At 39.3% G+C, this 15,725-nt stretch overlaps 1 protein-coding gene across 1 annotated transcript in view; it reads left to right on the top strand.

Annotated features, from left to right (window-relative positions):
- Positions 1-15,725, top strand: part of Shq1 (SHQ1, H/ACA ribonucleoprotein assembly factor) — a 96,168-nt gene that overhangs the window by 31,319 nt on the left and 49,124 nt on the right. The window contains exons 7-9 of the mRNA XM_005071212.4: positions 1,230-1,384; positions 3,875-3,928; positions 5,203-5,326. Coding sequence (XP_005071269.1) covers positions 1,230-1,384; positions 3,875-3,928; positions 5,203-5,326 — 333 coding nt within the window. The remainder of the gene's footprint in view (positions 1-1,229; positions 1,385-3,874; positions 3,929-5,202; positions 5,327-15,725) is intronic.

Genomic DNA, 15,725 nt, shown 5'->3' with positions numbered 1-15,725 from the left:
CTCTGGGGCCTTGCAAGACTGGTAGCTCAGATATGTCTGTGGTCTATGGGATGAGAGCTATGAATGCAGCCCAACACAAAATCAAAAACTTATATAAAACATTATGAGACTTTTGAACGATCTGTTTTGTAACTAGATTGTGTGGTCCTTTGATGTGCTGATCATCATGACATGACAGCATCATTTTATATTGTTAAAAGGTTGGATGTGCTTACTGGCCAAATATGCCATCTCTTTTAAAAAGTAGGTTTGGTTGCTACATTCTTTCCTTCGGGCTCATATTATTATTGACAGAATTCTCTTCCTTCCAGTTGCAAAACTGGCCCCACTTTCTCGCCAGTTACTAAATGGGGCCATCTTCAGATTGTGACAGTCTCAGAAGTAACTGCCACATAGCCTTTTCACATGCCACGTCACCCCAGGAGTTCCCCGGCTCTACTCTGACAGTAATGGGATGTAAGCATGGCAGTGACTGTTCTGTCGTCTTTGTCACATTCTGTTGGGCAGAATCAAGTGACAAGGTCTGTTCCTCAAAGGCAGTGATGCCATTCTTTGGGGGTTCGTCTTGGAATTCTCCTTATTACAGTCACTTAAATTCATTAAACTGGAAAGAAATGGTAAAAGTGCTGCTAAGTTCATTGCCAGGCAGGGTGAGAAGTATGTGTAGGAAGGTGTGCTGGATAATATGTCAGCTTGATGCAAGCTTGAGTCATTTTGGAAGAGGGAACCTCAGTTGACAAAAAGACCCTACCAGATTGGTCAGTGTATGTGTCAGATAGCTCATAATTGTCTTTAATGACTGTTCTTGGGGGTATGATATTTCTAACCTCCTGCAGTCACATGCACATGCCCACATTTACACACACACACACACACGCACGCACGCACGCACGCACACACACACACATGCACGCACGCATGTACGCATGCACATAAACACATACACATAATTTAAAATAGTAAGAATAAACCTTGGGAAAAAGATTTGTGAAGTCAGAAACTGCTATTGAAATGTAGGCGGGAAAGGTCTAGAAGGTTTGAATAGATGCCTAGCTCTTAATAAAATTTGAAAAGTCTCCTTTAAGAAATTGCCTTGTATGTAGAGTTATAGATAAATAACTTTGATTTTGATTTTATATTCAAAATTCAAATTTTGGCAAATCTTCTGCGCTGGTGGTTTTATGAACTTCAGTGGCACATTTAATTTTCAGAACTGTGTTTTCTTCTAGTGTCTTTTTCAGAAGAGGAAAAATATCAGCTAAGAAAATTTGTGAATAAGTCTTACCTGCTGGATAAGACAGCTCACCGTCAAGTGTACTACAGTTTAGTTGACATCCTTCTGGCCTATTGCTATGAAATACGTGTCACTGAAGGAGAGCACAATGTAAGTCTGTGTGTGTCAGGGCAGACCAGTGTGTTAGTTAACGGGATCTAGGACTTAGCTGCCTGTTGAGAGCAGAGCCTGTGGTGATAGATTACTTAGGGGCTGACCCAGCAGAAGTGCCTGTGGTGGTCATAGTAGATGGTAGTGGACACTATCATGAAGCATAATGCTAATTGTGGTCCTGTCTTTTCTTTCTTAGCAGTAGATTTACTAGATAGATAGCAGAGCAGGGAAGTATAAGGAAATAAAGCCAAGGGTAGAAAGAAAGCTCTGCTACTTGACACTAGATAGTGGCAGAGTTGCTAACTACCACACTCCAAGCTTTCATTGGTTTCATGCAGTGTAAAACCTTTTGCAGAAAAGAATCTTAGCATAGAGAATGTGTAGTTATAAAAGATTTCTTTTTATTTATTTATTTATTTATTTATTTATTTATTTATTTATTTATTTTTTACGAGACAGGGTTTCTCTGTATTGTTTCGGAGGCTATCGGTCCAGCCCGGCCTTGAACTCACAGAGATCGCCTGCCTCTGCCTCCCGAGTGCTGGGATTAAAGGCGTGCACCACCACCGCCCGGCATTATAAAAGATTTCTAAGTCCCATTTTTTTTTCAAAATTTCAGTCATACCTCTTTTTATTATTTAAAAGAAATATCTCAAGCTGAGGCAAGAGGATTGAGAGATCAAAGCCAGCCCAGGCTGTAAATGGAGACCTTGCTTTCATCTTTTTCATCTTCATATTGCACACTAACATGTACATGTGTCATGTCATGTATTTTAAAGACTGTGTTCAATCACCAGTGCCTCAGTCAATCCAGCCAATCTTTGAATCAATAAAGAAATAAATGCTGGAAAGCCAAAGTCTTTCTAGATAGTGTGGCCTCACTATTTATAATTACCTGTGCTCAGAGTCAGATGCTTTCCTTTTTCTTTTTGATTATACAGATAATTATATCATTGGGATTTCCCATAATTCCAGTAGCTAGTAACAACCGCAGTTACAAGATCATTTATGTGGTTTTCTTTCACTGTGTGTGTGTGTGTGTGTGTGTGTGTGTGTGTGTGAGTGTGTGTGTGTTATACATATGTGTTCCTGTGGGTATATGCACATGAGTCTGGGGACATGTGTGTGAGTATGTGTTTACTTTGGGTTGCAGCCTATATACACTGTGATTTAATTCACTTACCTCACACAGCATCATAGCATCAATAGTAGTTGGAGATGCCTTTTTTTTTGTTGTCATGATTCTGAAAATTTCTAAAGTGACTATTGCAGTTTGCATATGATCTAAATGAATAGTCAGGGTTATCAACAATGTGACTATCTGAAAATACTTTGTTTTCAAGTCTTTTTTAAATTAATGTATTTTTGTTTTATGTGTATTGGTGTTTTTTTTTAAGATTTTATTTATTTATTATGTATACAACATTTTGCTTCCATGTATATCTGCACACCAGAAGAGGGCACCAGATCTCATAACAGATGGTTGTGAGCCACCATGTGGTTGCTGGGAATTGAACTCAGGACCTCTGGAAGAGCAGTCAGTGCTCTTAACCTCTGAGCCATCTCTCCAGCCCCGTGTATTGGTGTTTTGCCATGGGTGTTGGGTAGAATTATAGATGATTGTGAGCTGCCATGTGGGTGCTAGGAGTTGAACCAGCAGTCAGTGTTCTTAACCACTGAGCCCCTCCCTCTCCAGCCCCTCAAGTCATTTTTTAAAGTAGATAAAATGTTTACTTAGGCCAAAAAGAAGCTCTTCATTTATAATATTATTGAATCTTTTAAATATTTTGAAAGATTTAAAATTTTATGTATATGGGGTTTTACCTGAACATATGCATTTGCACCATGTTTATGCCTGGGAAGGTCAGAAGAGGGCATTAGATACCCTGGTGCTGGACTTACGGATAGTTGTGAGCCACCATGAGGGAACTGTGAAACGAACCCAGTTCCTATAGAAGAACAACTAGTACTCTGGACCACCGAACCATTTCTCCAGCCCCACATATTAAATCTTGATGAGTCAAAGTGTTATACTTGATAAAATTTACCAATTTTTCTTCTGTTTGCATGTTTAAAATCGTGAAGTCTTACGACTTTGCAAACCTCTGAACTACTGTTCCTCTGGCATGCATTTTCTGAAAGGCAGTTTCTACAGGGTTTTCAGGCGCCCAGCAGCAGTTCAACAGTGAGCAACTTAGTAGAGAAAGAAACAGTAAACATTTTGTTTCAGTTTTGTTTGAAAGCCCCTGTTTATTTGTTTGTATATTCTGGTACTCTCATTGTGAAGTGTTGAAATCAATAAAATTCCAAGTACAGTGAACAGAGGCATCTTCTATTAGTCTCTGCATCAATACAATTATTTTTCTACATTCATAAATAAATATATCCTTCCATTGGTTAGTATAACTCATGTACTAGTTCCAGTGGATATATTTGTTTCATTTCTAAATGACTTTTGAAGGTGACACTCTTTTCTCTACCACAAAGGTCGAGTCTGCATGGACTATCAGAAAGCTGAGCCCAACTCTCTGCTGGTTTGAGGTATGAGTTCCACTTGAAATTGTTTAGGCTTCCATTGTTCATAAAGTTAATTTTTCTGTTGTTGTTCATTTTGGTTAGTTCAAGCAGTTTTTTTGGTTTAAGAATTTTTCTTAATATTTTTAAATTGGGAGCTTTATTGCACTTTTTAAAAAATAAATTTGTTGGGATAATCAAGCCAGGTAAGCATTTTAGAAATTGTGGGTAGAAATACTATGTGGAGGAACACTGAGGACAGTGTGGTTTGCTTGAGAAAATGTGGGGAGAGTTGCAGGTATGTTAATAAATTGGCTCAGAGTTCAAAAACGGAAAACAAACCTAGATGATAATGGATCACCAGGGTCATTTGGAGTTCCTTATATCTTGCATTCACCTTCTTCCTCAATAACCTCATTGAACAGCACTCAGTAAGGTGAATGCTGTTGAATTTACAGGTGGAGAAACTTAGATCATATAGCTTAAAACAAATTGTTCTGTATCCTCTCATTTTATGGTTAGAGCTATTAACCTCTTTAAAAAGTTAAAATTGTATTTGCCATCATTATTTTACAGGGCACTTATCATAGCATGTATGTGAAGGTCAGAGAACAGTTTTGTGGAATCAGTTCTTAACCTTCCACTTTTATGTGGGTTCCAGGGGTTGAACTTAGGTTTACAAGGTAGCAAGTACCTCTGCCCATGCAGCCTTCCCACTGGTCTGCTAATCTTTTTTAGTGTAAAAATTTTTCTGTAGTTCTCACAAAATGTATTTAAAAGTAGTCTCTTTTAAGTTTCTGAGTTTGGAATAAATTGTCCAGCATCAAAGTCGTGCCATCAGTGGTTCAGATGTTGTGTACTTTAAATTGTAAAGTGGGGATTGCTTCATACATTACTTCCTTCTATGAGGAGGTGAGATTTGGTCCTGTCACTGAGACAGGTACCATGTGAGAGTAAGAGTGGGCCAGCAGCATTGCCAGTCACCTCAGCGGGGAGCTACTTATACAATCAGGAAGCCTGTTCCCATCCCCACTCTGCCATCAAATCCAAGTCTATAGTATGAATACCTACCCCAGTTAAGACTCTGAAATGCTCCTGCTCTATACGTGGGTTTTAATCCACATTTGTGATTTGTTGATGCAGCATGAGGAATTATAATAAAGAAGAGGTATACAAGAAGAATCTCACTTGTGCTAGTGATCCAGGTTTACAGGGTGTAATTGGGATTGTTCTTTTTCATTGTGTGTTTTTGTTGTGTTACATATTTTATGGAAATTACTTACTGAGATGCCTCTTCTTAGACTTGGACAGACGTTCATGAAATCCTGGTATCTTTTGGAAGGAGAGTTTTGTGCTATCCACTTTATCGTCATTTCAAGCTGGTGATGAAAGCCTACAGAGACACTATAAAGATACTGCAACTAGGTAAGGTAGACTTAATATCTGGGCATGAGAAGCTGTAAATTTTTAGTGAAGATGTAATCATGATTTTTGCTCTTTTCTATATATACATTAAGTAATGAAAATCATCAAATTCACTCCCCAGGATATAGAAAGTAATGTTTCCTCTACAGAGATGCGCAGTCATGCTTACCTTTTCTAAGAGAGGCGGAGTAAATTGAGATGTACATCAAAATCCCAGATCATATTACACTGAAGATAGATTGCGTTTTCAGTGTTTCTTGAATTCCTGTAACTTTCTAGGCACTGGGGTGGGACTGGGGGTTCAGTAATGAAGTTTGATAAATCCTCTCCTCCAGTGAACTTTACAGCTTTGTCAGAGACGTGATAAATAAACCAGCAGTTCCAGTACAGAGCCTTAGGAGCTCTGACTGAGAAGTACAGTGGTTGTTTAAGAGGGCACTTGTCACCTTGCCTGGGAAGCAGGGAAGATTGTCCAAGGGAAAGCATCACCACTCTGAAGACTCTTGACTGTGATAAGTTTAGCATGAAAAATCATTTCTGACCATAAGAATATAGAAAATTCCAGTCTCCAAAACAAATTCCGAAACACTCATACCAACATTATTAGAAAGGATTAATTTCCAATGTAATGATTTTGAAGGGGCATCATCCATATTTGTAGATTAGTTCTGGTACATTCATTTAAAAGTCACTTTCCGTACTTCATTTTTTTGTTGTTGTTGTTCTGCTTGTGTGCCCATGTGCGGGTGTGTGTGTGTGTGTGTGTGTGTGTGTGTGTGTGTGTGTGTGTGTGTGTTGGGGGAGTATTTGTCTTTTTCCTTAGAAAGGTATTAGTGGATCTTAGTTTTCAGGTTCAGCATAAGGAGGGAAGTCCAGCACCATGTCCATGAGAAGGGAAGTCTGTCTCCGTATCCATAAATGGGAAAGTCCATCTCATATTTATGAGAGAGGAGCCCATTCCCATATCCACGAGAAAGGAAGTCCATCTCCATATCCTTGAGAAAGGAAGTCCATCTCCTATATCATCCTTGAGAAAGGAAGTCCATCCCATATCCATGAGACAGGAAATCCATCTCCATATCCATGAGAAAAGAAGCTCACATCTATATCCGTGGGAAAGGAAGTCCATCTCCTATGTCATCCTTGAGAAGGGAAGTCCATCCCCATATCCATAAGAAGGAAGCTCATCATTCCCCATGTCCAGGTGACTTCATTGGATTGTTAGGGAAAATCACGTTTTCAGTGTTTTGTCCCAAGGAACACCTAGCTTTTTGTCATCAGTATGACCTCTATTCTCTGGGGGAGGCATGCTTGAAGTAGATTATAACTGTAAAAGTGAATCATAGTTAACTGAAAGATGCCTTTCACTCACTGACAGGGTTAGACCAGCAGTGTTTTACTTTGATGGATTGTTTAGGATACATGAGTGAAAGCATTGAGAAATCTTTCTGTCTCCTTTAACTGTGGGAAACAAACTGTCTTTTGTGGTTTTTTTTTTTTTTTTTTTGGTATGTTGTTTTCTCTTGCTTCTCATCCAAGGTACTTCTTGAATCTCTAAAATTACCTTGGGAAATCAATCTACTCTAAATGACTAATTGTCGAGCTGGAGCTATATAACACAAATTACTTGTTTTTTGTTGTCTTGCAGAATTTTCCGAACACTGTTCATAGATTTAAATTTGGAGGGTCTTGTGTTAAGGCTAAAGTGTAGCAAACTCTCCCGTGCACATGCCCATATACATCCACATACTCTCTCATTCATATAAACTATTACTTGTTTCTTTTTATTCTGGGAAGTAATCTGGCTCTCTGGGATTTTTATTTGAAAAGTAATCAGTCTATGATTGCATAACCCAAAATAAATTTGATTGCCTTGACTTACAGTCTAATCAATTATTCAAACAGTTTTAGTAGGTTAGGGCTGAAATTGAGACTTAACTTTTCATCGTTATCACTCACAAAAAATAGTCTTATCAGCTGTATTTTGTTAGCAGCAGACTAGAAATAACACACTAGAGCCTCTGTTGAAATGAATGTGAGCTGTCTAAGCCACAGAATTGGGTTCTGCAACTGACTTTAAGTTGTGCTTAGTGTGGAAGCAGAATGCCGGATTGTCCTGAACCTGTGCCATTGGATGTGAGGGTGACAAGCTCTGAATGAGGGTTGTGACCTGTGCTTGTTCAGGTGGATGGCACAGGAATGCCATTATTGTCACTGAGGAATCTCATTTGTTTGGATACTCCATAAGTTAAGTGGAAATAGCACTAGCCTGCCATTTGGTGTTTTCCAAGAATGAATTTGTATCTACTTAAAATTCAGAACACAGCCCTAGCAGTCACACTTTTACTGTAAAGGTCAGATAGTGCTTGCATAGTTGAAAGTAATGAATGGCTCTTTCTCCCAAAGAAATACTGATCTCAAATGGGTGAGTTTCCAGAACCAATGTGGAAATGAATCAGAAGCTACAGAGAATAGTTCATAATAACTGACTAAGATGAGAGTTTCCAAAGAGCCATGAATTTGCTTTATCTGACTTCATAACAGCCTTTATAAGCATGCTTTACTGGACCTTGAGCATCTTTTAAGTTTCCTTCATCCTTACATCTTCCCATCTTTCAGAAGGCTGTCCTTTACTGTCTCTTTTGTTGTATATTAAATTCAAATTTCCTCACCCTGGTAAGTACTGTTTTGGTGATTAACAAGGGACTTTGCTCGTAAGATTGTTCTCCCCCCTTCAATCCTTTTGGGGGCACAAAACTCCCCCATGTATTCTGTATTCCTGACTTCTCAGCAAATGTCACTGCCTCCTGATGTCTGATTTTTTTTTTTTTTTAAAGAGTGGACAGAACCCCTCCTGGATCGATCCTTTTGCAGTTTTCAGTCAGGTGGGAATGGGAAAAGTTGAAAGAAGCCAGTTTCCAGTGTACCTTAGTTTCATTTTACTGAAGCTATAAGCCATGTCCTCCAATACTTCATCGTACGTTGTACACTTCACTGAGTATTTGGATTCGTGTCTCTATCTTACTATAAACACTATAGGGTTTTTCTCACTCTACTTCTGCTAGAAGGCTGAACATTTTGGAGTGGGAGGACAACAACCCAGGCCCACCTTAGAACTCATTCTGTGTCTCCAGTGCCTTGGATGGAAAGCACACATGCCTTCCCTAGTATAGGCCCTGTAGGTTTTTCTGACACTTTAGATTCTATACGTGATTTCTCAACAGTCCTAGTTACAAGAAGAATCTGATTTCAGTACTTGAAACTTTGCACTGCTAAAGAGGAAGCCTTGACTTGCCTGGCTTGTGCCTGCTTCAGGTGGTGGAGCCAGCAGTGAGTAGGATAGCTGTAACAGGAAGGGGCCTTTTCATTTGTTTAGTGGGCAAATCACATCTCTAATGGCTAAGTTACCATATTGACTTTGCTGTCATGGGATGTACCAGTTGCCTCCAGAATAGCCCTTGCTGCTCAGCTACCACAGGTTGCTCTTTCCTGCTTTCTGAGGGGATCAGGTACAAGTTATTGGTCTGTTCCACTTCCCAGCACAAGGAGGTTGAACTCCGGGGGCTTCTTTCAAGTAGGCCCTGACCCATTTTGTTGTATGTGAACCTTAGTGGAAATGATAATCACACCCCAGCCACCATGCAGTTGCTACTTTCTATGTGTTAGCTTCAGGCTCTGTTCTTCTGATGCCTTCTTATCCCAATTTGTGTCTAGTGCATCTGGAAAAACAGGAATTACTGCCAGATGCTGGTAGAGGAAAGGCAGTCTCTAAAAAGCTAAGTGAACAACCAGGGTAGATGACACGGCCCGAACTTGATTTCAGGTCTGCCCAATTCAAAGTCTGAGTCCCCTTGCCTATTTAAGTCATTATAAATGGAGTCTGGCATTAGCCTTGAAATAACCCACATTGATTATGAGAAAGCTAGTGTTGTTGCAGTAAGGGGTGCTATTGCAACACATTTGCTGCCTGGCAGTGGGTGTGTGGGATTCATGATGTGGCCCTGTTTTGTGTGTTACAATTTCCTTTATATAAAGTTGTTTGTTTTTTCTAGGTCTCAACTTTTAATCACTATACTGTGTTTCCTATTTCAATTTAGTCACTATTTTGTTTGGACAACTGTATGAAAGTTTTTGTCTATTAACACATGTGAAATTAGAGTTTAGAAGATCTGGAGTGTAGCTCAGTAGGGAGGCTTGCCTTATCTCTGCAGTGCTCTAGGTTCTGTTCCCAGTACCCAGAAAAGAGGCAAGAAAAATCTGCCTGTCTTATTTCTAATGCTAACAGAAACCTATCCTTCTGTAAATACTTGAAGTCTGATGAATGCCAGGCAATGTGCAGCCCAAGAAACCTCCTGCATGGGCTAAAGGCCAGTTTCACTTGAGATGAGTAGCAGCCCTTACATAGCAGCTTCTAACAGCTCAATAATAACAGACTGCTTTACAGTCCTCATCTGTAAATACAATAACATGATCAGTAGGAAAGCAAACAACTGCCAGGGCACCAAGCACAGGCCTTTGGGCTGACATGAATTTCATTTTTAAGAAAAGTGGATGAGTATAAATTGATGCACATGTGGTAGGTGTATTATATGAACTCTGAATTCCGACGAAACTTTACAAGTGAATTTCTTCTTTTTTTAATTATTCATCTTTATTTTATGTGCATTGGTGTTTTGTCTGCATGTATGTCTGTGTGAGGGTGTCAGATCTTAGAGTTATAGACAGATGTTAGCTAACATGTGGGTGCTGGGCACTGAACCCAGGTCCTCTGGAAAAGCAGTTGGTACTCAACTGCAGAGCCATCTCTCTAGCTCCATGAATTTCTTCTTAATATTTAAATTGTATTTATTTCAGAGTCAGTTTGGAAATAATATGTGTGTTATGCATGTAGGTTCATGTTTTCATGTGTGTGGACACATGTATGTGCTTGTATGTATGTGTGTAGAGACTTGAAATTGATGTTGGTTGTCTTCCTTGGTCACACTTCATTTTATGGAGTCAGGGTCTCTCAGTTGTACCATGGTTCACTGATTCTGGATAGTCTGTGTAGCTACTAGCTTGCTCTAGGGATCCCTTGTTTGTGCCTCCAGATTGTTGGGATTACAGGTGGCCTCCATGCCTCTTGACTTTCATGTGGGTTCTGGAGATTTAAACTCCAGTCCTCAGACTTGTGCAGCCAGTGCCTTATCCACTGAGCCAGCTCCCCAATTCTAGAAAATACTTTCAAAAGTTCAGTTAGAAGATACATCCCTAAAAGTAGAATCTTACCAGATGAATTCATTTAGATTGACTAATAAGAACATTTCTTAGACCTTTTAATTTTTATTGCTTAAATGCATTCTCTGCAACTACTCTGCAATCTACGCAGCAAGTATTTGTTGAGTTCCTGCTGTGTCAAGGTACTGAGCTGGATCCTGAAAATGCAGTCGTTTGGGTAAGAGAATGATATACGACATTGCATTTTCCAAAGGAAATTTAGAAATTTCACTTTTTGTTGCTGAGGATTAAGCCTAGAGCCTGAAGCATGCTAGGAAAGTATGCTATGGTTGAACATAGCCCTAGTCTACTCCCAATGGGTTTTTTTTTTTTTTTTTGGTAATAGTTTTGAATTGTGTATATAAGAAGAAGCTTAGAGGCCGGGCGTTGGTGGCGCACGCCTTTAATCCCAGCACTCGGGAGGCAGAGGCAAGTGGATCTCTGTGAGTTCGAGGCCAGACTGGTCTACAGAGTGAGTTCTAGGACAAGCTCCAAAACAATACAGAGAAACCCTGTCTTGAAAAACAAAAGAATTACAAAAAAAAAAAAAAAAAAAAAAAAAGAGCTTAGAAGAGAAATGTAGAGAGGGAAAATCTAAAATCAGGGAAACTGACATAAGTCATTTAAAGCATGCCACTTCTTGTAGAGGGGAGTCACTGCTATATTTGACTTCCATGTCTCAATTCCCATCATTTTCCTAACACATTATCAAGTATCTGTTAATTGGTTGATGAGTTTATATGTTGATTGATTTATTCAACAGACATTTTAAATGAGTACCTACTCCAAAGCTCTTCTGGGCAAAGGGCCCAGTAAAAATTAAGAGCAATCGAAAGAGGAATTAGTAGATTTGTGATGTTACTGACCATTGTAGTGACTTTCTTCTAGCCATAGTCAATGCCACAGTGTTCTTTAACATAGTGGTTGGTGGTAAGTCCATGGGCTGTATATCTTCCACTTGTTTGCAGAAAAAGTTGTACTCATAGCACTGGAGAAAATAGGTTTTGTTAGAAAGGTTCCTTCTTTCAGAGTTGTTCCAGGAGTCATGTGCCGGGGTGGTGACTTTACATGCCATAATGGCACTGGTGGCAAATTCACCCTGTGGCAAGAAATTTTAGGGTGAGAACTTCATTCCAAAGCATATGGTCCTGGTCTTCTGTCAATGGCAAATGCTGGACCAAGCACAAATGTTTCTCAGTGTTTCATGTGCACTGCTGAGACTAAGTGGTTGTGTGGCTTTCACGTGGTCTTTAGGAAGGTGAAAGAAGGCCTGAGCATCTTGGAAGCCAGCAAGAAGATTCTTATTGCCAACTGAGGACTATTGTAATGCTTTTGATTTGCATACGTCTTCACCACTAGACCATCCCTTCTGCAGCTCAGGAGAGCACATCCCAACCATCTGCTCACAGCATCCTGTAACCTTTGTACCCTCCTGTGGTTCTTTGCTGTCCTGCTCAGTGTTTGTTTGTTTTTTGCTTTTTTTTTTTTTTTTTTTTTTTGTCAGTTTAATACAAGTTAGAGTTATCTGGGAAGAGGAACCTCATTTGAGAAAATACTTTCTATCAGATGCCTGTGAGCAAGTCTGTGGGGTATTGTCTTGTTTGATGATTGATGTAGAAGAGTCCAGCCCATTGTGGGTCCTGCCTCTCCTGTGCAGGTAGTCCTAAGGTGTATAAGAATGCAAAGCGAACAAGCCAGGAGGAGCAAGCTTGATCTCTGCTTCAGTTCCTGCCTCTAGGTTCCTGCCTGGAGTTTCTACCCTGACTTCTCTGCATGATGGACTATGAGCTGTAAGGAAATAAACTTTTACTCCCCACGTTGCTTTGGTCATGATTTTTCACAATAGAAAGCATAGCTAAGACATTTGAGTTGCATATTTTCCTTATTCCTCTTTGAGTCTAGCTTGATTGCAGAGTTAAGTTTATCATTATAAATGAAAACATAGGTCAGAGGGGACACAGGCCTTAGTGTCGGTGTCACTAAGTACTAAAGCAAGTACTGTGCACTAGCTGGTACACAGCACAAAGACAGCATGATTTGCTTGAGGTTGGACAAGTCCTCATGGAGGTTATGTAGTGGTAGGCTGATCTAGTTCTAGATACAATTCATATAAATCCTAATTAAAATCTTACAGGAGTAAGCTTCAGAGCAGGAGTCAATTCCCAAATTGTGGTACTGAGCCAAGAATGATGGAACTTTATAGGGACTGTAATTGAGCCAGCCTGGGCTACTCTACTTTCTCCCTCCTCTCAAGCATTAAAGCTTGAAATCTTATTTCTTCCATAGAGTGTCAGTTAATGATTCTGTCTCTTCAGTGGTTCTGTTTTCCCACTCATGTTAGTTAACCTCAGAGCATTTGTAAGTTTCTGCATATGCCCCTCTAGAAAGATGTTGATATACAAATGAGCATCAGAAGTAAGAAAACCATGTCTACTTGTTTCCACAGAATCCCTGCCTCTCTTATATTCCTGCTACTCAGTAAGTATTGTTAGCTGTTACTTACAAGTCTATGGATTGTCCTCCTAGTAATTTAGAAGTTAAAATTACAAGAAAAGTTCTTTGTTCACTTAAAATATAGTATAGGGGGAGCAGCATTTCCTATTTGTGGTTTGCATATTACAAATTGCCTTCTATTTACTGCAAATTGCTAATAGTTTGAGGTTATCTTGGTACCAAAAAATCACTTAAAATGTTTTTTAATGTTCTGTTCCTTGAAGCTTGACTTATGTATGGTGCTCACTGGTGCTGTTGGCTCAAAACCAGTTGATTTTAACTACTTTCAGAGCATTCACATCTACAATATATTTCCCACACTATTTAATTAATAGGCTTTGCTAAGTTCTGCAGTTTGTTAGCTGACTAATACAGAAAATGGAAGAAGTTAGTTATATTTTTGAACATGTGATTTTAAAAAAATAACTTCATAATTAGTTCTCTTTAAATATCTGTAGAGTCAGTTTTAAGTCTATTTTGAAAATGGGAGTAACTTCATTCCATGTTCTGTAAGAAGATAAAAGCAGAAAACCGTATTTATCTAAAGTGAGGTTTGGGTGGGGAGAGAGGGAAGCTTTCATTTCACTTAAGGTCCTATTGCAGGTTAATAGATGAAATCAACGGAATCATTTTATATTTCCCCCCAGAACACGCAAGAATTCTATTTATGTAAATTAAGAGTTTTTTAAATAAGGAGCTGATCTTTAAATACTAGCAAGTGACAGGCATGCATGTGTTCAGCCGACAAGAATCAAGTCTGCTTTCTGTGAAGAATGTAAGGTTATACACAACTTGGTCTTAGCTCTTGAAGAGTATTGTGCGATAGAAGTGAAGGAACAAAAGACAAGTCATAAAATGTATGTATTTGTAAGATTACAGGGGCCTGCTGATAGCCGATAAATGGCTCAGTTGGTAAAGTGCTTGCTCCATGGTTTAAAGACCCGAGTTTGGATCTCTGGTACCCACATAAACGCCAGGTGGGTGTGGTGGCCTGCTTGTAATCCTAGCTCTTGAGAAATGGAGCTGGGATTCCCAGAGCAAACTAGCTAGGTAAACTAGCTGATCTAGAGTGTTCTGGGTTCAAGTAAAAGACCTTGCCTCAGTGTATAAGATGGAGAATAGTCAAGGAATACACCTCTGTCCTCTGCATGTATGTTCACACACCCACACCCACAGCATACTCACACATGCACCAAAAAGTGTGTGTGTATGTATATATGATAAAAAGTATGTGTAAGATATAAATGAGAAGGTCTCTTAAGAAAATACCTTAACTTTCCAAATCACTGAATCTATCCTGTTTGGTCATTGAATTAAGTAAAAATGATTTCATACTTTAATTTTTTTAATCTCATTTATTTATGTAGGACAGCAGTTAAGATAGGGTCTTGTGTCATGTAGCCCAGGCTGACCTTAAACTCTTCTTGTAAACGATTGCCCTTGGATTGTTGATTGCTCTGCTTCTGCCTTCCTTAGTGCCAGCATTTTAGGTATGTATTACTATGCTTGGCTCTCTTTTTACATTTGTAAGTGGTTAAAAATACCAAAAGAAAAAATATCAAAAGCAAAGTGATACTTGAGTCAAGTATGGTGGCACACCCTTAATCTTGGCATCTAGAAGACTGTGCAGGAAGGCTGCAAGTTCCTGCACATGGAAGACTCTGTCCCGAAAGAAAGACAAAATAGTGTTTTGTGAAATGAAAATTATATTCACTTCATACTTCAGTGCCAATAAATAATATTTTACTGGAACACAGTTGTGCCCAGTCACTTACGTGTTTTCTATGGCTGCTTTTATAATTTAATGGCATAGTCGAGTAGCTACAGCAGAGATTACACACCCTACAAAGCTAAAACATCAAATTTCCAGCTTTTCACAGAATAGATTTACCACCTTTGCCTCGAGTTTATTATGAAGGATTGGAAGTAGCTCTCTCCTGTGAGCTGAGGTCATGGGCTGCCTCCCATCTCTAACAGCAGTGTGCTAATGTGTATCACTTTCCTTGCTATGCCTCCCAGCAGGACAGGATCTATTTGGTTTATAGTAGCATAGGATCCTCCACACTAGGAAGAGCAAACTGACATGCCTAGTTGGCCAAGCAGTAAACAAATAAGGCAGGGTGTATGAAAACAATGATGAGATGAGGGGAACTGGGCAGAAACATGGCCCATCTGTCGCTTACTGTCACTGTGTTGTATGTAGTCTTGCCACTCGGCAGGACTTCACAAGAATTTAGAAAGTATGACTACTGATTGTCAACATTTAAAAAGAAAACCACCTTGGCACAGTATTCTACATTGTCAAAAGGTGCGTGTGTGATGGGCCTGAGTTGGTTTTCCTTAGGTGCCACTTAAAGTAGCGACTAGCTCTTTCCTCCTGTCTACTCACATTCCTTCTGTCTGGCTTCATATAGCTGTTTTCCCAATTTGAAGCTAAAACAGTTGCTGAAGATGTGTCAGAGCTTTTGTTATTAAGCAGTACTGATGAAAAAGTGAAGTCTAATGAAGCCAAGTTTTAGTTGGACATGGAAATATATGGCACATTCTTAGGATGAAATTGTTGAGTCAAAATTGTGCTAAAATATTTTTGAAGTTTTCAATATATGTTGGGTTTCAAGAAGCTATGTGTCTTTGACTTCTTAAGTTGTCC

The sequence above is a fragment of the Mesocricetus auratus genome, unplaced genomic scaffold, assembly GCF_017639785.1.
Source record: "Mesocricetus auratus isolate SY011 unplaced genomic scaffold, BCM_Maur_2.0 Super-Scaffold_100676, whole genome shotgun sequence".
Lineage (NCBI taxonomy): Eukaryota > Metazoa > Chordata > Mammalia > Rodentia > Cricetidae > Mesocricetus > Mesocricetus auratus.
Note: the sequence above shows the minus strand (reverse complement) of the source record. Positions and strands in the feature narration are given on the sequence as shown.